Below are 23865 nucleotides of genomic sequence, written 5' to 3' on the forward strand. Positions count from 1 at the left end.
AACCAAATAGACCACATCATTGTTTAGTGCAATACCAGAACCCAGCTGCTATTTTCAAGTGTTCTCTTTGCAGTCAACACATGTTCTGCTTCTTTAAATATCATTCTTTAAATTTCATTATCTTTCCAATGATAATGGAATATTCTATTCTGCTGTCCCTGGCCATGTACATTTCCAGAGTGCCTGGTCTTGAGACTAATGCCAGGTGATCAGATCTTCACTGTTAACAGAAAATGTCTCTATGAATTCCCTGGATGCATCTCACACTGAAGAAAAGAAGCAAAGATGTTGGCGGCTCAGTCCTCATCCCATGTCAGATGGGCATAAAGAGGAATGATTCATTCCCAGGTGCCTGACAGCAATCCATACGTCCAAGGGTGAATATCTTTCTCTGTCTACTAGCTATACTAGTTTCCCCTCTAATCCTTCCACCAGCAGGAAAGGTTGATCTATTTTCCTCGGGTTTGCTAGAGTGGTGGAAAGCATGCTAAAGCCCAGCCAGGCCATGAACAGAAGCACAGATCTGACTAACGCATCCAGAGCAGAAGAAAGTGGAACATCATGCACGGATTGGAAGTTCACTTTGGTTTAATCCTACGCAGAGGGTTTATTCAACATTGGCGTCAATCAAAAATAGTAGTGGCTTAATGCCGTGAAATCCCTGTAACAGATTGTCCAGAGGAGACAAATCTCTGTGCTACTAGAGAGATGTTAACTGGAGCTGAGCCACAAGGAAGGAGAAGGTGGGGAGGGGGGAGAAGGGAAGGATGCCTGAGAGTGCAGAGGTGAGGAAACACACCCAAATGGCTAAAGTATGGTACAATCAATGTATTTCTCTAAGGCTCTGTACCTCCCCACAGCTCCATTTCTCTTTGGAGCCTGGGCTAATAACCCAAAAGCAGCTCTGTAATGTACCAGCTGCCCTCTTCGCTTTGCTGCTTCCCTCTAGCCAACTGGTCAGCCACTCAGCTTACAACTACCACTCCATTGTCTCCACTGACCATGCAAAAGACCAAGAGCTGGAGAGGAGGATTAGATGATAAACAGAATTGGCACCCACCATCAAGACAATCTGCACTCTGAATTGGAGAGACATATACAGAGCAAGCACACAGGGTAGCGCAGGGATATTAAACAATTTCTCCCTAATGCAACTGGTAATGCGTCTGAGAGTGCGGATATAAATGAGATTCATGCAACACACCAAGCCACAGTGTGTGTGTTTGTTCAAAGCCTAGCATATACAGTATATGAATCCAGACAATTTTGATTCTTTTTTCAATACACTATAGCCAAGCAAACTATGCATTGCTGACATCACAACCTAGCTAGGCACAACAATGTGGCTGTGGCATGTAGGTGTAGAAAATGTAGAAAAGGCACTACGAGAGACAAATGGAAGACCCAGATGGGGGACACTTACGTTGTTTTCTCTTCCAGGTTGAGGAAGGTCTGGATGACGAGAGGCAGTTCAGACTTCACAATGTATAAGTAGCTTGACATTGCTGTAGAAAGAGAAGGACATTAACAGAGAACGAAGGCCGGTTGAGATCCAGAGGGGAAGTTATTTGGGAATGTATCTTTGCCTGCATGATTCCTTCTACAAAATTTTCTAGGAAGTCTAGGTAAAAGGCTCTTACAGATTTTAGAAAACATGATGTGATCATGATCAGTTCTTTCCTACCTCCAATGTTTTGTAGTGTTATAGCAATGGCAGCTGCCAATTTCCCTGGTGTCCCAAAGGCCCTGTAGCCCAGTTGCTCATAGGCTCGGATTCCTACATGATACCAAAAATTAACAAAAAGAAAAGGTAGAGAGAAAATGACATCTGAACGACACGCACCATTTCAGTGACACAATGAACAATGTTTTGGGCTGGCACTTCTGTCATAACAAAAGTAGCTGGAATAAAAACAACTGTTCTTACATACACAGCAAATGCTGTGAATTGTATATCTAAAATAAAACATGCAAAGTTGACAGAGATTTATGTTAACCTCTGTCTTGATCAATTTTTATTATAGTGAAGGTTCTTTCCTCACCACTGCTTAAGTGGACAAACAATGATGGCATTTAGCAAGAGTATTAGTAGTTCAGCAGCAGAATAAATGTAATCTTTTGGGTGAGATCAAGTGAAACTACCATCAAAGTCAGATTTAAGGAAGCTGAACCAGGATTACCATTAGAGCAAACAAATGGGCTCACCAGATATCAGCATGTAGAGATACAGCTGACTGAGGGTAGAAAAGGCATTTCCATTTTCTTCTCAGATCAGAGTTTGCTGAGAGGGCATCAATACAACTGCCCACAGTCTAGTTATTTATTCAGCAGATGTATATATTCCATCTTTTGTCCATCATGGAATTCAAGACAGAGTAAATGTAGTCTCAGTGGGTCTTCTAGCTGAGTACATTAATTTAGCCACAGCCAGATGCTGTATCATACACTGTAGGACTGGCTGAACTGAACGCCCTCTGTGGTTTCTCAGCAGATTTATAATACTTACCAACAATCCCTGAGGATTTAAGCAACAAGTGTATAGAATAGCTGGACAAGAGAGCTACAGTAGTCAAGAGGAATCTATGGAAAAAAATAGGACATTTAAGTTATATGACTAAAGGACTGGGATAGTATTGCACAAACAAACTCAAGAGGCAACCTGAATTACTTCTTTTGCAGCACGCTGGAAACTCTAGAAGGAGAGGGTGTGGTCTTCTAGGAGTTTTCTGGAGGCACAGCTGGATCATATCTCAACTACATTTTATTTTTTGTGAAATACTTCCCCAAGTTTTGTCTAATTCCAAAAGCAATCCTCTAATTTCTGAATGGGGTATCTGGAGCTTTTAAATTAGACTCACAGAAGGGAACGATTGTATCAGTTATCATGTATGATGTGCCCAGGTAGCCTTCTTCAAACCCAATCCCTTGTCTTGGACTTATAACTATGGTGGACTCCAACTCCACAACCCACAACCACCCTAATCAATTCCAGTGTGGTTGGAATTCCATACATCTGGAGTACATGAGGCTGGAGAAAGTTCAAGGGAAGAAAGAGGAAACAAAACATTCCTATTTCTATGATCAGCAAATGTACTTCTATAAACAGAAACACAAACATTGAGAAACAAATGCACACTTATTGCACAGAAATATGATTTAGTTCAGCTTTACCATCTGGTTACTTAATTTACTCCCCGTTTATCCTACTTGGTAAGCTCACAGATTGAGGGTGATGAGAGACAGGGCACAGAGAGAAAGGCACATTTCCATAAGAGTATTAACTTGATATGAGAACTATTAGGTACTGAGTCCCCTGAAGAAGTGCATGCAAAGAAGCAGCAGTGGTATATTATGAATTGCTCTAATACTAGTGTGTTATGTAACTCTTTAATTTGTAAAAGGCAAATAATTCTACCCAGAGGATAATATATTGGGATGGAAGCCAGGAGAACACAGAGCAAAAACTGCACACACGCATGCGTGTGCACACACACACACACACAGATACACACACACACACAAACAGTTGGGTAGTAATTCTCTCCCACCAGTCGTCCTACATCTGGAAGGAGTTTTTGTTCATTCATGACTGAACCAATGCTTCAATCTTGTTGAATTAATCACTTCAAGAGCTACTTGTACCAATTATTTAGCTCCATGAATAAATGTCATACAAGTAATTGTTCTCTAGTTAACTTTTTAAAGGTATACAGGATTGACTAACACGTTACCATTATCAAAAGGAGAAAAATTTTAAAAGAGCCCCACAGGATAATGCTCCCATGATATACTCAGAATGTAGAGTGTAATCACATGACCGGAATGTCAGATGACCATCTTGAAAGAAGCAAGGCTGTTTTGGTGATCAGCTTTGTCATTGTTCACTGTGTATTAGATTTTCCAATATCCTGTTTCACATCCTTCCCCTCTCCTCGGTACATTGTTATCGCCACACATAAAGATGAAAGGGAGCGAAGTGTTGCCCAAAGAGGCAGACAAAGAAAAAAATGCATCAGTATGTCTGATCTGAAGTACCACAATTTCCATTCAAATTTGGAAGTAATGACAAACATAGGAAAAGAAAAAGGGACGTTGCCACCATGGCTACTTGACTTCTCGATATGTCCTTAACTTTATATCAGTCATCCCCATCCTGGCATCAAGTAGGCTGGGGATGATAGGTAAGATAATTCAACATGCCTACAATGAATTGCTCCAGTTGTGCAAATTTAACAGCAGTCTTACTCTAAAGCAGGGGTGTCCATGGGTGGGGGTCAAAAATGTCAAGGTGGCAGCCACATCCATGGAATCAAAGCCCCGCTCCTTCTTTATGGGCTTTGATGGCATGGTTGTAACCACCATCTGGACATTTTTGGCACCCCATCCTCCCAAAGATACTCCTGCTGTAAAACATACTTGCTGGAAGTACTTCAAAATAACTATCTAACTAGGTATGGAGTGAGCCCCACCTGCTGCTCTTTCAAAGTCCGTTTTTCCAACTCAGATCTGTAGAGAGGCAGGGCCAGCACAGGGATGCCTATTAATGCCCATCCCTTCCCAGTTTCCCAAATGCTTCCTCTGAATCTAAGCCATGATCAATCACCTCTAGTTTTATTTTTGTCCTACTCTCTGAATCAATTGTCATTATGGGTTTAGTCTAATTTATTTGCATTTCTAAAAACCTTGGCATTAAGAGCTCCAGAGAATTTCCACAATTTTCTGTCTGTGTCATTCAGCTGGTAAGCTACATATCCCAACTGGGCAGGAATGACCCATCATTGCCTGCTCTTTTGGCTAAATTGCCTCCCTAAAATTGCTGCCGGAGGTTCCTATCCTTGGGCCTTTAGTGCTATTGGATCATAATGTCCATCACCCCAACCAACATTGCCAATGGCTAGGGTGATGTGATGGGAACTGTAGTACAACAATGTCCACGGTCCCAAGTTGGAACTATAGCAAGATAGACAGCTGTAATTTCAGCCCCCAGTGAAATGGCAGATCATTCCTTCTAGATAGTTGCAGTGCTAGAACTCCTCATTTCTTCCTATATCAAGAAAAAAAAAAACCCATTTTTTCTGCTCCTCCTCATCCAATACCAGAATTACATGATTCAAACTGGAAAATTGCTGGCATGTTACAAAGGGGTTCTGGATCATTTTTTCTTTCAGTGAACCTCTGAGTTACTCTGTCTCAGCCTCACCCAGCCCATCTATGATAGGTGAGAAACAGATAGACCTACTAAGCCTCTATGGCTTGGAAGAGGGGTAGGCAACCTTTGGCATGGAAAGCCACATTCCCTTATGAAATATATCCCTGCACTGGCAAGTGGAACATTAGCAAATAAAAAGTGGGGCTGTACAAAAAACGTCATGTGTGTACGTGGGTCTTCTAAGCGCTCCTTCTTTAGCCAGGAGGTCATCCCAAGTGAGCAAATAGTAAATGTGGTAGATGTTGCTAGTGGCAGAACAAGTGAGAGATTATATACATATTTGCACATCCCCTAACCCCTCACCCTAACCCCTCACCCTTCATTTTCTTTTTCCAGCTCCACTAGTTTATTCCTCTTCTTTAATCCAATTCTCAGGGTTTTCCCTCTCTTGTTAATATTCAGAGTCCATTTAACCCAATTTCTCAGTACTCATTGAGCCATGTTGAAGTCCCTCTTTAGGGACTTCTGAGGATGTGGGTAGATACAATGGTGCCAAAACCCAGCACTATTAAATTCTTCAATTTCTTCATGAGTTGCCTATAGAAAAATAGAAGTGGGACTACTGCAGGCAGAGCAACTTGCATGACAGGTTTCACAATATTTTTCTTCTGTGGGCCACCAAGTGGGAACACAGGAGGCTTCCAGGTAGATTCGCCCAGGGATTTTTTAAAGGAAGGGATGGTCAACTCTACGGGATGCTCACAGTCCAAAATTAAGAGCAGCTGCTAAAAATAGGGGTAGCAGGAAGGACAGGGAATGAATATGGCTGTTCTCCAGAAGAAGGTCTTCTAGAAAAAAAGGGAGCTTAATAATTTTTGCTTTGAAAGTGACATGAAATTTCCTTGGTGAAAGAAATGTGGCTTGGCATATTGAGGACAGGCGGGCCAGCACTATCCCTAGCTGAACCTTGGGGCTGAACACAGCTGGAGAACAAAAGCAAAGCTCTCTGCAGGGTAGCTGCAGGCTGCTGAATTGCTTCCCAGACCTTGGGAGGGCTTGCAAGCCCATGTTTTGCCCTTCTCAACAAGCAGCTCACACCAAATGAGAAATCAGCCCCAGGGAGCTTCGGAAGCAAAGAGCGGATCGCTTCAGTGAAAGCATTTCATTCCTCCCAACATGCTGTCACTCTGCTCCTTGGGAAGATGCAGATGATACAGATGGAGCGTAGAGCAGACAAATGGAAGAATAGGGAGTCTTAGGAAAAAAGCATGCATGAAGCACTAATGAATCCAGTGGTCTGAGTTGGATCCAGTAGTAGATGTTTCAGAGTATATTTAAAATGGAAGAGGGCAACCCACAGCTCTGCATGTAGACCCCGGACCCCATGTTGATTGCCTCCAAAGTATAAGCCTTCAACCTTCCCTGTTATTGTACAAGGAAAGTTTTGGGGAGGCACCAAGTTGGAAAAGCCCTGTTGCAATGTTTGCAGCACTGCTTTAGGAGACAGCCCAATGCTGGCATGATATAATGCTCAAGTTGACCGACCAGAGAAGGAATAATTGGATCAGTAGTACAGGGACGACTTGAAACTTTTTGTTTCTTTGCTTAAAGTTCAGACTCTCTCATTGTCTTTTTCTCCATTTCTGGCCTTGAGAAGTTGCTTCTTTCCATAGAGTCTAGCAACTAGTGTTATTGAGATTCAGGTGGCATACAAGTTTAATAAATTATTAATATTATTATGGTTGGTCACACAGTCAGCCAGATGTTTAGACTGAATTTGGCATTTGTATTAATCTACTGAGTCCTTCCCAAAGACCTGAGATAGGCAGATGTTGTTGTCTGATGGTTTGATGGTGTTAAAAGATCATCGCAGGATAGAACTACTACTACTACTACTACTACTACTACTACTACTACTATTATTATTATTATTCACATGACTCTGAGAAACTGATATGAGAAGGCCATGAAAGCAAAAATGTTCTTCTCTTGTTTGGCACCCAGTAATTTTTTTGCTCCAGAAGTATACTGCCTCTAAATAGTTTAATAGTTTAATTTAATAGTTATCCATTTAATGGTTATCACAGTTGAAAAAAAAGGTTTCCAGGGTGGATGGGAAGTCAGGCCAGGGTGACTTGGGGACTGTGACCATCGTCTGATACAGTAGCAAGGAACCATACAGGTATTATGTAAAGCCTCCGCAAATGCTTAAGGAAGGGTCCTCCATTGCCTTGGATTTGCCTTGTAATTCGTATGTTTGTGTCTGGACCACTGATGCGGGAGTCATTCTCCAACAATTATTGTCCCCAAAGGGTAACTACATACTAAACGTAGCAGGGCTGCTGCTGCTGGATTGCTACTTCCTCTGGCCGATCACTTTGTGATGGCTCTGGATGGTTCTTCCCCTTCTTCTTCAAGATTACGTGAGGCTTCTGCCAAGCCCTTTTGCTTTGATTCTTCCCAGCCCCATGGATGCAGAAGTTTCTGCCTGCACCTTGGTCTGCACTGTTGTCAATGATGGCTACCACCCAAATAAAAGTGAGTGTAGAGAAAGAAATTGATACAAATGAGGAGAAACCAGTTGATGGGTGGCAACTCTTAACACTGCCAAAAAACAGAAGGATGGGCTTACATTTACCTAGTGAGAGACCTCCAGGTTGATTAGGAGCTGGCACTGCTCTCCATCCCATTAGCTGTTCAGAGTGAAATAGCAACTCTGTGTCTGTACTTCAGGTGAATGCCAGATGGAAATGACTAGTAGAGGCAAAACACAGTAGGAGGCTGTGTTGCTGTCTGCCACCTTGCAGTTCGGGAAGGACCCTTCCCTTTCTGCAGGGACTCTATGAAGTAACAGAAGTAGAGCACATACATATATCACAATGGGAGTCATCCTCAAAGATCTTTTGCAATGATCTCCCTCCCCCACTGTTCTTTTCTGCCTCCAGTTCATAGGCACCTTCTTGTTCCTCCACATTTATGCCATCCTGATATGGCTTTTATTTCGCCCAAGATCATGCTAAGTGTTGTAGAGAAGGCAGAGAGCTCCTGGAGGCTTTGTTCTCCAACCAGAAGTTTGCTGACTTTGTCCCTCCCTCCATTGCAGAGGAGCATCCTTTGTGTTCTCTGGCACAAACTCCTGCTCCAAATCATCAATAGACTACAGTTCTGTTTGACCCTAGGCTAACCTGCTCCAGCCCACCTTTCCTACCCACATAATGAGAACCTAACAAACCTCCTTTGTTTTTTCCTTCCCAAGCCTTCTGTGCACTCAACCCAGCTGGTTTTCTGATTACAGGAGTTCCATTTGCCAATAACCTTAGCTTAGGGTCAAATTCTGCCAACTTTTCTATTCATTTAATGTAAAAATAAAGACCCCTACTTCAGCCAGGCTGAGCATCCAACATCATGCCTGTCCTTAAGTTAAGCAGTTTCTAAAAAGGCAAGAAGCATAAAATGGTATATTTATGTTCGGCCAGCATGTATAGTCTGAGATCCAAGGGCATGCTGTGGGATTGTAAGGTCTTATACTGTAGGTGTGGATTGCAATTGCAACTCTGTGTGTCCCTCTGTGTGTGTGTGTGTGTGTTGGTTTAGTAGCTAACCTTCTAAGATTATGACAGGAACAGTTAGGGTCCAGGACCATAAACAGAATCCCATTTCATGAGAATCAGGTATTGGTCTAACAGACTTCTATTTAACAGACTTTGGACGCAGCAAGAAAAAGAAATCCATTCTGACATTTCTCCAAAGTAATGGACAAATCCACTGTACCCCAAGTAATCTGGATGAGGCTATATGACAGTCCTCCGTGGCAAGGAAAAGCTACCAGAGCAGTAACATGAGGATCTGCTTTATCAGGCAGTATACAGTAAATTTCCCTGGAAAAGGAGTGGTGTATGTAGAGCAAAGCAAGAGGGAACTGCACAGGCTACTCATATGTATCAGATCAGTACAGACCATCCAGGGATTTGGGATCACCATGTCTAAAATTCCCACAATCAGCATGACCTTTCACCATATTGGGAATCCCAAAATTTGCAGGGAGTATCTGACTGAGGAAGGAGAGTGTGGATTCCTCCCTGGCATTCTGATGATGAGCGCAGCACTTACAGAAAGAGGAGGATGCCAGTGTTGGCCATAGCATATGCCAGCCCAAGGATTCCACTGCCCATGATGGCATTGCTGAGATTGAAAACAGACATCCCAAAAGAAGTCTTCCCTTCAAACTGAAATAGAAACAAGAGAGTGCACGTGAGAGAGAGTTGCATGCCAGCGTAACACTTTTCTGCCCTATGTCTATACATTGTCCTCACCCACCGGATGTCAGAAGGGGGCAGGGCACAGTCTATGCCAGCCATCTTTCATCTTTTCCTGCCCACATATTTCTTATCATGAGCTTCAGGAAGAGGACACTCCTATGGCAACATCTGCTCCGAAGTCCTGTTCTCTCTGGATTAATCCAAGTGAGCTTCCTAGACTCCCTAAAATCATTCTGCAATTCCCTTTTCTACTGAGTGCTGAGAAAGGCTGAACCCTCTTTTCATCTGTCCCCTTTCTGAAGGGGAAACCCTCTTTTTCATACCAAGGCCTGGTAGCAATCTTTCTCAGACTGGAATGATCACAGATACAGCCATGGTAGCCTTCCATTCCGTCTCCCTTGCCTCTGACTCAATGTCTACTGGGCAGGCAGAGCAAGGGGGAAAGACAACCAAAAGGTTGGTTTGGGTTCAGAGGCTATTTGTTCTATGCTAGAAGGACACAGCCAAAGATGGAATCCTTTTTTGGAATGGATTTGTATGGCTGTTGTCCAAACCACTTGCAAAATATGCACTGGCCTTCCATCTTCTCTGTTAACAGCTTCCACTTGAGAGGTAGGACTTAGTTATCAATGAATATCCAGATTGCAACCATCCATCCAGAATAATATACCAAAACTTACATCTGTGAAATGGGTCTGCTTTTTTTCAGCACTATGTGGAAGAAACTCCTCCATCTCCGGTACATTTGCCTGGTTCTCATCAAATCTGGCACAAGATAGTAGGAAAAGAACATCTTCATTAATATAAGCAATCTTCTCTTAAAAATTCCCTTTTTCCCAATTCTGGTTCAAGGGATTGGTATCGGTGGTAATAGATCTACAGAATTACCTCTTCTATCCTTAAGGCCTGCTTCCTTAGACATATTGAAAAGAAATAATCTTATCAAGGGGTCTTTTCACACAGAGTCTAACCCTACTTATATTTTAACTTTTACTATGTAGTCCCAAAGTTCCTTCTTGTTTTCTGGAGGCAGTACCATTTGTGAAAATAACTTCAGATATGATGAAAGAATAGGAGGAGCAAGCCTTAAAAATCTGTTTCCAAATGCATTTTTGGTTTTCAAAGAATCTAGCTAGATCTGGGATGCCATGTTGAATTGTACAACACTACATTTAGCAAGAACATATTTGAAAAAGTAAACTCAGCTTCAGATTACAAGAATACATCCATTTATGGAAATGGTTTACCACTCCCTTCTACCATATAAAATAGTGCCAGCAGAACATTGTGTTGGTCTTTAATAACTGCTCCAAAGACTATCAGTTAAGACTTAGCTCATGTTTCTTGAAAATTCCAGACAGCAGCAATATCATCGGGGGCGGTGGGGGATCACATTCTCACAAGGACATCCTAATGCATTTCACATGCTACAAACTGTACCATTCCTGTCAGTTTCATATCTAGTTGCAAATTTGAAAGTACCACAAAATCAAAAAGAAGCAAGTCTACATTTATTAGTTGCCTGAATAGAAAGTCCCAAAGCTTCCATTATATCTGTCTCATGATTAGATAATCAGGATTTATTGCTGTTATGAATGTTGTTCATTTGCCAGTCAGCAGAACTTGGACGTTCCCCATAACAACCCCTTCATGCAGATGCAGAGTTAGAAAGCATAGCCCATGAGGAGTCACCCAGACACAGAGAGGTACCTCGTCCCTCTTGCCATACTGGGGGGTAAAACAAAGGCAGAACTGTTTCAGGACATGGCTCTCTCTGATAATATAGGTACAATCTGGGGGAGATGGGTGGCATACAAATTTAATAAAAATAAATAAATAAATAAATAAATAAATAAACTGTTTAGCTAAGCATATTGTGTAAAGTTTAATCTTTTTAGTACCATGCTGTACTAAAGTTTCATGTTTTATAATATACACACTCCATAATTGTGTGTATTTCAGTACAGATAGTCCCCAGTTTAAGAACGAGTTCTGTTCCCAAGATCTGTCCTTAAGTCGAATTTGTATGTAAGCCAGAACAGTATTATTGTATAATACTGTATAAGTAGTAATTTGTAATGAACTCAAACCATTGCGTATTTAATTTGAATCATTGTGTACTGAACTCAGATTTTGTTACAATAGGCTCCATTCTTAACTATGGGTCATCTGTAAACCAAGTGTTCTTAACCTGGGGACTACCTGTACTTTAGGCATATCCTCAGACTGAGCAAGAGGAATAACTTCTCTTTATAATCTTGTCTGATCAGTAATAATCAGTGTGGAGTTTTCTCCAGTTTCTTTCTATAGATTCAAGCAGAATGCTCATTTGTAGCAGAAAATAGCATTTTGTGGTCTGCCAGCACCATTATATCTTTTGTAAATTTTCTATTTTAATCAAGCTGCTTTTCCCCATATTCTGAATAGCTCTGTAACTGATCTCTTTCACTGCTGAATGTTGGTATTTTGGATGTCTAAAGTTAAAAAGGGATTTGTATAGTTTTTCTTTTCTTTTAATAAAGTTTGATTTTATTTATCTCTAATTAGGTTGGTTTGTCTCCCAGGATAGGGAGGAAAGGCTGAAACCTCTAAACATAAGCCTCTAAGCTACATAGCCAGGAGGCTGCAATATAGAAATTATTTCAATTTTTGCATTTCTTATTTTTTAACCACCAGAAAGGCAGCACAGGTTATGAAATCCCCCTCTCTCACACACACATAAGGGTCAGGAGGAAGATACCAAGCGAGGCAACCCCTGGAAGGTAGGCGATAGCAGCAGAAACTACCAAGCTATTATCCCAAAGCAGGTCATATGTCTGAGGTATTAAGATCAGCAGAGTTTCTGGGGGAGAAGGTTAGAGATCTCCAACTTCCACCCTGTGAGCTCAGTCATTCCACTTCAGTTGCCTACCTTCCATTTGATCTTGGGTTAAATCATGCATATATAGTACTCCCCATACTTGGAGTTTTGTTTACTCATATGTTTAGGGTATCTGCAAACCACTAATTAGGTGTCAGCACTGATGATCAGGAGTATCCAGCAATGTTCTGTAGTCATGGGAAGAATACAGATTAAAAGAACAGAAGTGGAAACAGCAGCACGAGACTGAATGGGTGCCAGTGGGTAAGCATTTGTGGATCTGGAGAGTGAAGTGACAGTAACCCCATTCACTAAAAAAGATAATCTTATATCCAGGACAAGTGCATTAACTCAACCCTGCAATCTGAGTCAGTCAGATAACCCAGACCTTACAAGATACCTCACCTGTCATTTCCCATAGAGGGGATGGAAGAGGCATTTAATATTGAGTGTTTTCCATTTGGCACCAGGTCTACCATCTCCGTCTGGATGGGGATTGTCGTAGAGTTCATTTCTTCCTTTTGAAGTCAGTACCTTCTCTTCTCTGGCAAAGAGCTTTCAGACAAGCAGCAAGTTGCACAAATTTACTGAGAGGTGCTGTATCTGCAAAAAAAAATTTTTTTAAATCAAGATTTGGTTTTGTTCTCCCAGAATGAGGCTTAGCAGCAGGATATATCCAGTTTGGGAAAGACATACAGATAGTGCCATAGAACAGCCTTCATCATTCTGGCATATCCTAACTCTGTTGGGACAACCATCCTAGGGCTCCTTGCCACCACTGGCAATATCTATGTGAAAAGTGTTCAGTAGAGTAAGGCTGGTGTATACATTCTGGTAGGATGGACTTGCATATAAAATTTCATATCTCTCAGCCAAAAAAATATGAACTAGAATTACTCTATAATTAAAATGTTATCATATCCTGCTGAACATGGACACTTACTCCATTTTTTTATAGATTACCAGGCTACATATTCTCTATTGTTTCTGCTAACTTGGGAGTACCATGAAGTGAGATAAGATGAGTTTTTATCTGATATGTCCTAAGCTTCTGAGAAATATTCAGCTATTTACAGATGACTTTGCTGAATGTCACAACTCTAGTACAGTATTGGACTGGCCAGTATCCCACTCATCTACTTGCTGGTATATCTTTTTGAAGATGATGTTTATTAGAGAGTTTTACAGAAATAAAAGATAAATATGAAAATATATAAAGAAAGTTAAGAAAAAGAGAAGATAATTTTCTCCATCATTGTACATATACTTGCTGGTATATTTCAAAGAGATACTAGTAGTTCTGTCCTAACCCAAACCATGTTAGACGCATTAAGAATTGTCAACCTTAATAATTCTAGTTGCAGTTCTGAAATCATATACTCACAGACATACATACAACACATAACATACTACATCCAGGCATGCCTATTGTATTTGAAGTTGAAGTTGAAGTCCTGCTGTCTGAACTTCAGAAGATCCAATAACCTAAGTAATTCTAGAATTGATGGCATCCACAGGTCCTCATACAATTTCCCATTCCTATATAACTTAGCAGACAACAGGGCCAGACCCTCTTGCCAGAGGAAACCTCAGATGCAATTCTTGTTTGGGTTTCTCCTTCAGTGCTTGTTTCCATACCAAAGACCAGTGTTTCTCAATCTCAGCAACCTTAAGACAGGTGGACTTCAACTCCCAGAATTCCCCAGCCAGCTGGGAGAATTCTGGGAGTTGAAGTCCACCTGTCTTAAACTTGCTGAGGTTGAGGAACACTGCTATAGACCATGTACCTTTCTTGGACCAAAATGTCCTTGGTTTTATTCATTTTATTAATAATTATTGATATGAATGTACCCTATTTTTCAGCTTGTGTAAGCACTCATGAGAACTTACACAAATAAAACAAAATGCAAAATATAAAACACAACAATAGACTGGTATAGTTAGAATTAAAATCAATATTATCAAATTGAATTAACAATTAAAGTCTTAATAAATTGTTCCCAGGAGACAATTGGCAGCTGGTGCAAATTTTTCAGTATAGGCATTATATGATTCCTGTATCATGCACCAGTTAGCAGCCTGGCCACTATATTTTGCACCAGTTGCAATTTCAGAACACTTCTCAAAGATAGACTTCCCCAAAGCATCTTGCAATAGTCAAGATGGGTTGTATTCCAGGCATATATAACTGCTGCCAAGTCTGACAAGCTCAGGAAGAGTGCAGTTGGCACTGTAAGCAGTCTCTATGCGTCTGCAATGTTCTCTTACAAAAAATAGATGCTTCACATTCTCTTCACATAATCTGTGGTAATGCTTAGTTACTCTCACAGTTAAAACAATTGTGTGATGTTTTTCTCCTAATATTGACAAATGATTTTGGTCAAATGCCAATCATTACCCATAACTTTCCCAAAGATCTGACCCTTGGGCTTCCATGTCTGACACTCTAACTGGTACACTGTGTAACATCCAAGATCCAATCTGGTATTTTTTGGTCCAGAAAGCGCAGCCTTGATTTGGAGGTTGCTTCGTGATCCCCAAGAATCAGAGAAAATCTCTCCTCACAGATTTAAAAAACGAGCTTCTCACCTGTTCTATTTCCACTTCTCTCACACACATACACACAATCTCACAGCATGAATTGGTAAGGTGATCAGTGCTCTTCAACTACATTCTGTAGATTAAAGGAAGTCCAAACTTCTGAGTTTTATTTTTTAGTGGAACAGAAGATAAACCTGAGCTTATCTGTTATTCAGCACTGCCAGTCATTCACTCTGGATGGCCTAAATGTGATCCTCTTTTAACTTATCAAAAAGATGCCAACAAGCAGCAAAATATTACTCCAGGGTTTTCACGAAGCCAAGTTCATGATTCAGTTCACTGTTTTAGGAATTCAGCAGAGTGACAAGTTATCGTTTTCGGGCATACCCTTTTCTATGACATTTCAGGTCACAGAACCCGCTGGTAAGAAAGACTGTGGCAAAATGAATGAGAACAGACAAGTACAGAACATTATTATGGAATACCAGTATCGCATTTAGAAAATTTCTTCAGAAGATCTGGGCTGCAATTCAATTCACTTATGGACAAGTAAATTCCAACAAATTTCTAAGATATTTCTAAGTAGACATTCATAGGATTGGAATCCCCTGGAAAGATTGCAACTGGGGAATCTTCCCCAATAATAAATAAAGCAATGAAAACTTTACCACAGATTCATATGTATATATTCAAATCCTTGTAAGAAAGCAAAATAATTAATATCTTGTCTTAGATTTTGCAGATGGAAATCTGAGGTAAGCCTTTTCTGATTGTTACAGGATACCAATTTTTTGAGAAAAAGGTCATTAAATTCATGCAATGCCTCCCATTTTCTGCTCCTAGCTCTACCATGGTAATAAAACAAAGCGTCGAGCTGTTTGGATTACTGACTTCCTGCTTCAGATAGCTGGGTACCCTCCTACCCAACAGGGACAATCAGTATTAATGTATACAGACAGGCTGCACATTTTCTGGGCTTTGCTTAGCTATACTAAAGTTTCTATCTGTACCATCCCCCACCACTACATCACGCGCACACACACTGCTGATATATTGCTTTGTATATCTTCAGTGGGCAATAGGGTCCTGAATAAAGAGAGGAAAATCCAGACTGAAATTATGGGTTGGAAGAAGATGACATTGGCATCAGACTTGGGAGTGTCTACATCTCAATGTCTACATCAGGCTTGAACCATGGGATAATCTAAGCTACTGCAGGCCAAATTTAGACAGCCTTGAAGCCTACATTTGCTGGTATTTGAAAGAAGATTGCTTCCCATTCTCTTCCAAGCCATGGTAATGCTTAGTTACTCTCACAGGAAAACAATGTGTCTTATTTCTTATGTACACCTGGGTAGTTTTCATTTCCAGCCTTTTGGCGTGTTATTATAGTTTCCCATCAATAGCTATTAGCACTTTTGCTTTGCTCACCATACCCAAGTTATTCCTTAGCTTTCTTTTTAGATGCTAAACAGGCTGAGCGCCTTAAATCTCTGGCTGCAAGCAGAGCAGCCTCTGTCCCTTTCGTGCGCACAGTTGCAGTTGAACCAGAACTGAGAAAAGTACTTGGCATGCTGTACAGGCAGTATCCCTGCTTTTGTGCTTGAGTGGGAAAAAGTGAGAGGAGAACAGCAGCAGAATAGGCCAAGGTAGATGTAGCAAGAAGAGAAGGCTGCTAGTGGAAATGAGCCAAATTTAATGCAAAGGGGTGCAGACATCCTGCAACTGAACCTGAAAAAATTGACAGCAGTTACAAAAGGAACCCTGTCTTCTCTTTCTTAGTAAGTGGACTATTGGGCACAAATTTGGAAGATTCAAATTACGGATAGAAAATGGCATCCTCCAATTTTTTGCAGGAAAACTGGAAGCAGGGATATTTGAGGTCCTAAGCTGTCTTACAAGGTCATAATACTACTGGTTCCTACAAGATGCTGCATTTTATTTTGCTTACTGGAATAATCCAGTATTCATTTTTAAAAAGTTTACCAGTTCTTCATACATTCCTGTATATTCAAATGCTGAGCAAGAAGCTCGCCAAGCATTATTTCTTCCAACACAGTGATAGAACAGAACAGCCAGATTATCCCTGGACATTACTAAGCACGGCTGTGGTGTCTACTCAAGTCTTACACTTCACACAACATAACACAACACAACAAGATGTGAGGCTCCAGCCCAAGTGAAGCTCAAGCCCAAGTGCTTATACTACTGTGAGCCCTTGGAAAAATTCTTCTTCTTCTTTTGCTTCTTGTGCTTCATTGTCAAGCATGCAGACGACCTTGAATGAGCATTTGGAAACTCTATGAGATGCATAGAATTCTAGAGCTGGGAAACCTAAAGAATGTAACCAAGTCAAATTTTTCTACCAGCAAAAGAGTAACTGAGACTTTATATTCTACTGAAAAAGAGACTGCATAGCCAAGCTCTTCTTTTAAATCTCATTATTATCTTGGTAATGATTTTTCCAATAAAAATCTCCATATAAATAGTAATTCTCCACATACCTCCCTTCAAATACAAAATATTTACCTCTAAGTACATGGAAAAAAATATTCCAAAACTTAGCCTCCAGAAAGAGTATCTGACCTGCTGCTCAGAGCAGAGGGCTGATAACACCAACTGCACTGCATGGACTCTAAAAACATTGGGGGGAAAACAATTCTGCAAGAAGCTTGTCAGGTGGAGTGTGGTTCTTCTCATTCATTCAGCAACTGAACTTTTCTAGGCCATTTTTTTTTAAAGGCCACAAAGCTGTAAGTAGAAAGGAAATTAATCATCTCACTTCATCAGTAAGCAAGATGAAGGTCTCTCCTTTAACATCCACAAATACTGCCCCAAGAGTTCTCATATTCTCACAGGAACAAAAGTTCAGCCCACCTGGGGCTGGCCAGCAGCTTATGAATGGGCTGAAGTCTGAGAAGAGCTGCAGAGGGGCTGGAGGCAAATCTCTGGCAGGCTAGTTTGCCAGGTCTGGAAAATCCTGAGCCTCAGACATGCTGGCAGGCAACACAAAGCACCTTCTGTTGGGCCTCCTAGCTCTTCTTTGCTGATAGCTGGGAAGTAGTTTCCAAAACAGAGCATCTTTAGAGGCAGTTTGTGCCTAAAGAAAGAGGGGAACTACATCCCAGCTTCTCTTCACCACCAACTCCTTTTGGCTGTCTTTCCTCTGCTACCTATAGCCCATGAATGTTTGCGGTTCTGTTGTTGTTTTTAAAACTATATTTACATTAGTATACCATAAATTGCAGTTGGTATAATGAGACCCAATGATTTATTCTATTTCCAGTCTTCCTCTCCATATCCAGGTATTTACCTGGATAAAAAACCCTCCTCTTTGCAATTGTTTTACCATTCTTACCCTTCTTTTTTATCTCAAGAACTTATATAGTGATCCTATGCAGCTCACAGCAACTCCAACCCACCAAATCTCGGGTGGGAAGCGATTCCAAAGGGCCAGGGCAGCTATGGAGAAGGCATGCCTTCGAGGTCTCACTAGATGACAAACAGAAGAAAGGGACTTGGAGCACTCACCCCCATCTAACCTAGTGGGATGGCCAGATACCCTTGGGTGAGGTGATAATCTGCCTCTGTGCTATGTAGGGCTTTGAAGGTGATAACCAACACTTTGAACTGCACCCCGAAAGCAACTGGAAGCCAGTGGAGCTCATGTAACAGCAGTGTAACATAGGCGAACCACAGCATGCTCTGAACCAGTTGTAGCTTCCAGATGGTATTCAAGGACAGCCCCATGTACAGTGCCTTGCAATAATCAATTGGGAAGTGACTAAGATGTGACTATGAACAAGGCCTCTGGTCATTATGTAAAATATGAGAAGTACACTATTTCCCATTATCAATCTTGTGGTCTTTCATGCAGATATGGCCACCTGCACACCATTCTTATCGCTCTATCAGTTATGATTGAAGTTGAGTGGGATAGGTGGACCAGCAAAGAAGGCACAGAGACACATCACAGCCACACAAATGTGAGGGGGTTCTCAACAGAAGGCAAGATTTTCCCCGCATCCCATGTCAGACTCAGGTTTTTGACCACCACTACAATTTTTTCTTCAAGCACAATTCTTTATTTTTTTGTTTTCCTTCTGGGAACGAATGGCAGAAAATAGAAGACTTTATGCAGGGTATCACATAGCTTGAGGCTTTATGTTGAGTGATCTTTTTCCTTCAAGGGGCAGGCTCTGCCCCTACATCCAACAATCTGCCAGTTGTAGCCACTTACTTGTCTTCTGACGCTTAATCTGAATTACAAAAAAAATTAATTTTTCTCTGCACAGGTTCCATTTGTCAAATTGCAGTGAATAGTTACATAAAGAAATAGAAACCAAAAATTGATCCTTATCATGAGGAGAATTTCACTTACTTGTAATCAAAATATTTGTCACTATGATGAACAAATTTCCTGAGACGGCCCACATTTTTGTGAACTCATCTTCTTTCATACTGAATTTTCCTTATCAGTGGTTGCTTCATCTCTTCATCTGCATAAATTTACACTTAGTTCAATCTCTTGATATGATATGGGATCTGATTTTTTATGTTTATTCACAAATTTATTAATTTAACAAGTCACCAAGAAAAGGCTCCAGGTATAAACAAATCTATTCCTATAAATCATGTTCACAACACTTTGAAAATTCCTGTTGTTATACTTCCTTTTTTCAAAAAAACCCTCAGAAATTGTAGGAATCATAGCAAATATCCAGCGGCAAATCATCCTTTTTTCTACCATAGTTTCTTAACAGCCCAGGGTGGCAGTGGCTGTGGCTATGCAAGTGCTTTCAGGCCTCAAGAGAAGGGCTTTTGATTGTCATCAAAATGATTCAGAAAAGCTGTGTTCAGCAAGCAGGCAGTCAGTAAAATATCCAGTTTCATGATATCTGAAAGAATATTCCACAGGCTGTGAAAGCCACATCAGAAACCAGAAGTACCCTGGAGATATGGCTTGCAATGACGATTTCAGCATGAACCCAGTTTTTACCTCTTGCCAAAACAAAAGCACTTTCCTTATCCTACAGAAAGTAATTACTGCGGTTCATTTTAAGCAAATGAAGAATAAGAAATGAAGAATTTAATTAAGAGCAGATGATTTGCAAGGACCGATAGGTATGGAGAGGTATACTGCAGGTAATGATGTTGGTGTAAACCAGATTTAGTCAGATTTTCTTTTCTTTTATCTCCTGCCTTTAATTTCTTTTTCTTTTTCCTTTTCTGAATTTTTCCTAACATTGTTTACTATGACAGGGAATCGCGTGATTGGTATTTATGCGTGTGCAGTACACAGTATATTACATGCATAAGAAAAGATGTGCAATTTTTTTCTAACTAAAACGACTTTGACATTTTGATTAATTTTATTTCAACCAAGGGAACAGCTTTAAATCTTCTTGACTTCATTTGAGAGGTATAAGGCCTCTCAATTTGCCAAAACGTTTTCAGACTGTACCTGACTTTCTTCTTTCTTATTCCTACAACAGACAGATTTGCTAAAGTAACCTAAATGGCAGTTTTGAAATCCAAGATCAATATCTAAAATACCTCAGTTAATACCATAATTGCATTCTCAGGGGTGGCCATATGTGAGATCACAGAAGCTGAGTGGGATTTAGGTAGATCTTGAAATGGCTCTTTGTTGAAATCTAAAACTGTAATGTATTTGAGTCAGAACTGCTTTAACTTAAAAACCATCATTTGCACAGATTTTCTTTTTTTAAAAAAATAAGTATTTGGAAACCCACAATACAAGTCAAAAACAAATATGGCATCTGTTGTAAATTTACTGCTAACCTAAGATTGAATTAGCTATCTTTTCTAAAGTTCCAGGTCATCAAGCCTTTAGGCTTCTGCTGTGAGTCATGATGAGGTCCCACACACCATGACATCATAGTGCAAATTACAGAGTTCACAACATTTGCCTGATGAGATCACTTCGTTCCTCCCCATGAATTCAAGTCTTGATGCAATGGAATATTGGATAGTTTTCATTCAGAATGTAATTCTTCTGACTCTTTGAGACTACAACAATCCCAAAAAGATTCTAGTAATGTTTTAAGGAGAGAGGCAAACATTACAAAATGGGAACAGAGGAAATCGATTGTCTCAATCCTTTTCAATCTGAATTCAGATCCAAAGCTGGCACAGGTTTGGTCTTGTTGCCCTGATGGATAATCTGCACTGGGTACCATAGTGGGAGAGAGAAAGGAGGACTGCAATTCAGGTTATACCCTGCATTGTTCAGAGCCTTTGATACCACTGACCATGTTATCCTCTTGGAGCACTTGAGGAGCTGGGGGTGAGGGGAGCAACAGTTGCAGTAGGTCCATTCTGTGAAGAGGAAGCACCTCCTGCACAGTTTAATTTGGATGAGAACATTCATGAATGAAATAATAGACAACGTCCAAATAAAAAATGTTTGGCAGTACAGGCTGAATGAAACCCAGAAAGAGCTTCTGGGAGGAAATTGACATCTAATCTGATGGAAAACATAGTACATTCTATTGGCCAGCTTCTGGTGCTATCTTCTATCTGGTGATAAAAGTGGAAATTGGAGCTTGCGGGGATCATAAAATGGAGGGTGTTAGTCATAAATTCATTGTGTATTTCTTAAATGGCAAGCCTCCAGGAAAGTGAGAGAAAGTTGTAGAGAAGATCTCTACTGCCAAGAGATTTCAGGTTTGGGGGCTAATGGTTTTAACTACCTCAGAAACATTTAAAGCTGCCTGTCACAAGAATATTTTACAATGTGGGAGAAAAGGTAATGTTATCTCAGGTTATCTACTCATAATGGTCAAACATGAATGTGAATTATTAAGTAAATGATTAGACAAGAGAAAGCATAAAAACAACTGATTGTTGAATAGAATAGCTGAAATAGATTCTCAATGGGCCACTACATACCACTCACTTGTATACAGTTCAAACACACTTGATAAGTCTCTCCCCTGGGTCACCAGATACATTTGGTTTCCCTGCTTTTTGTATTTCTGTGCCTTTCCTTATGTTTATGCCATGTACACGCCATCATACATGACAACCCACCATAAGACATGCTAATGATCTCATTACATGAATGCTATTCCAATTGCTTCATCCTATCCCCGACCATATTAACCTACAATATATGTATTTTAGGAAAAAGTGAGAAAGATGCTCTTTGCCTCAAAGAATTATTTAAAGATAAAATACTACACAACTAAGATACCATGAGATAGATGTTTCAAGGGAAGCTTAATGTTATCCTTCAAAACTCTAAATGTGTCCAGGAACTGGGCAGTTAAAACAGAATTGCAGTACTTCATATCACTGGCCTTTCTGGGTGCTATCAGAAAGTGGTACTGAGGGATATCTGCTGGACTCGTTAGGAACTGTTCTTGGGGTTCTGCAAAGTCCCATCTTGTATCCCATTTTATTTAATATCTGTCTGAAATAATTGGGAAGGAACACAACTAGCTACCCCTAATATTCTGAACATGCTCAGCTGTATTTCTCCTTTCCTGCAAACTCTGGGTTGGATGTCTCAAGAGTGTTTCCAGACTATAAGGGACTGGATATGGGAGAACACACTGATGCTGAATTCGAACAAAATGGAGTTGCTGCTGATTCTGGAGATTGGATTTGGGGATATGCCTGTCCTGAATGGAACTGCTTTCTCCATTCACAGTCTGGTTCACAATCTGGGAGTTCTCCTGAATCCAGCATTGACATGGGAAAGCATGTAACATCTCTAGTAAAGGGGAAGTTTTTTATCAGCAGCACAGGTAGGGATTGGAAACAACTGCACGGCTTGCCAGTTGCTTTCCAAACCCAATTTAATGTGCTTACTCTTACATACAGTTTTATATGGCTTAGGCCCAAATTAGCTGGAGGACCTTCCACTCCCACACAGCAACAATCAAAAGGTACTAATTTACTTTCATTATATTTTCATATAAAAAAAGCAATTGTTATGATTTCTTGATTCCACCATACCTTACATTCTTATTCTTTCTTGAAAAGACGATAAACCTGCCTTTTTAAAAAAGCAAGTAATAGCAAGTCTACCACCCAGGCTGAGATAAGTATCTGTTTGCCTTCCTGCCAAGCCTGATTGCCATGAGATCCCAAGCCTGATGATCTACGGACAAGCAAGTCAGAAACGAATTAATCCCCAGAAGCAAAAGGAGAGGGCAATGCGATAAAAATCAGGAATGCTTCAAATTGGCTTAGGAGATGCGAAGTCCATGTCCTTAATTCAGTCAACAACATACAAGGTTCTGATGGAACTCCACAGGAAGCTCCCACAAGGAAGTCTTACTTAGCAAAAACTAAATATCAACAGTGTTGGTTTTGCCTCTTTTTAATTTGGAACTGATGAGAGGGGAAAAAAGAAATTCTCCCAGAAATACTTGCAGTACTAGATATGGCTGCAACATATAGTTTGAGACAAGGACACATAAGATCAAGAGTCTGATTTCCTACCTTCCATCTCCTTAGCAGATGAATAATGACTTCTCTGCTGGGAAGCAAGCGCAAGATAAACAGTTCCAAGCTTCATGCAAGATTTGGACAGCAAGCCCCATCACAGTTAGTACAGGGAGCCCTGTGTTTTTTACCTGAGTCTAGAAAAACGCTTCTTTTAGTTGTTTTGCTCAAAAATCTTGTTATCCTATAATTAAATGCCCATTTTAACCCTACATCACACAGAACATTTCAATTACTTGAGTAATGAATACCAAGTGCCACTGCTAAGCAGATTTCCACTGTTCTTTGGTTAATTTAACGTACAAGAAAAGTTTCCGGCTCCCAGCCTGACTCTATGAAATTCCCAGAGCCAGTGGGCCTCTGCTGACAGCGGGCAGGATCTGGCAGAGACAGCATTTGTTCCATAGCTGGCTTTCTTCCCAGAATGCAATTCAGCTGGGCACCTGATTAGCAGTATTAATGTGGAAATGAAGGAGTCATGCACAGTACTAATTATTTTTTTAAACACTTATTTGAAAACTATTTTAACGAAATAGCAGGGAGAGTTTTTAAAAATTGAAAGGGTGGGAAGACAACCC

The 23865-nt window shown here is 40.5% G+C and overlaps 1 protein-coding gene across 2 annotated transcripts in view; it reads right to left on the reverse strand.

Moving 5' to 3' along the window:
* SLC38A3 (solute carrier family 38 member 3) overlaps positions 1-23865 on the reverse strand; it is a 67312-nt gene that overhangs the window by 19209 nt on the left and 24238 nt on the right. Inside the window, exons 1-7 of one of the 2 annotated variants that reach the window (XM_088134000.1) lie at positions 23285-23510; positions 12674-12871; positions 10089-10173; positions 9260-9375; positions 2507-2580; positions 1685-1777; positions 1424-1505 (exon numbers count right to left, since the gene is read on the reverse strand). In XM_088134000.1, coding sequence (XP_087990126.1) covers positions 1424-1505; positions 1685-1777; positions 2507-2580; positions 9260-9375; positions 10089-10173; positions 12674-12780 — 557 coding nt within the window. In that variant the 5' untranslated portion in view covers positions 12781-12871; positions 23285-23510. Of the gene's footprint in view, positions 1-1423; positions 1506-1684; positions 1778-2506; positions 2581-9259; positions 9376-10088; positions 10174-12673; positions 12872-23284; positions 23511-23865 lie in introns of those variants that run through there. The other variant, XM_007427681.3, reaches the window with a different exon arrangement.

The sequence above is a fragment of the Python bivittatus genome, unplaced genomic scaffold, assembly GCF_059951505.1.
Source record: "Python bivittatus isolate LINGU-HERP-01145 unplaced genomic scaffold, Pbiv_v1 ctg000080_np1212, whole genome shotgun sequence".
Taxonomy (NCBI): domain Eukaryota; kingdom Metazoa; phylum Chordata; class Lepidosauria; order Squamata; family Pythonidae; genus Python; species Python bivittatus.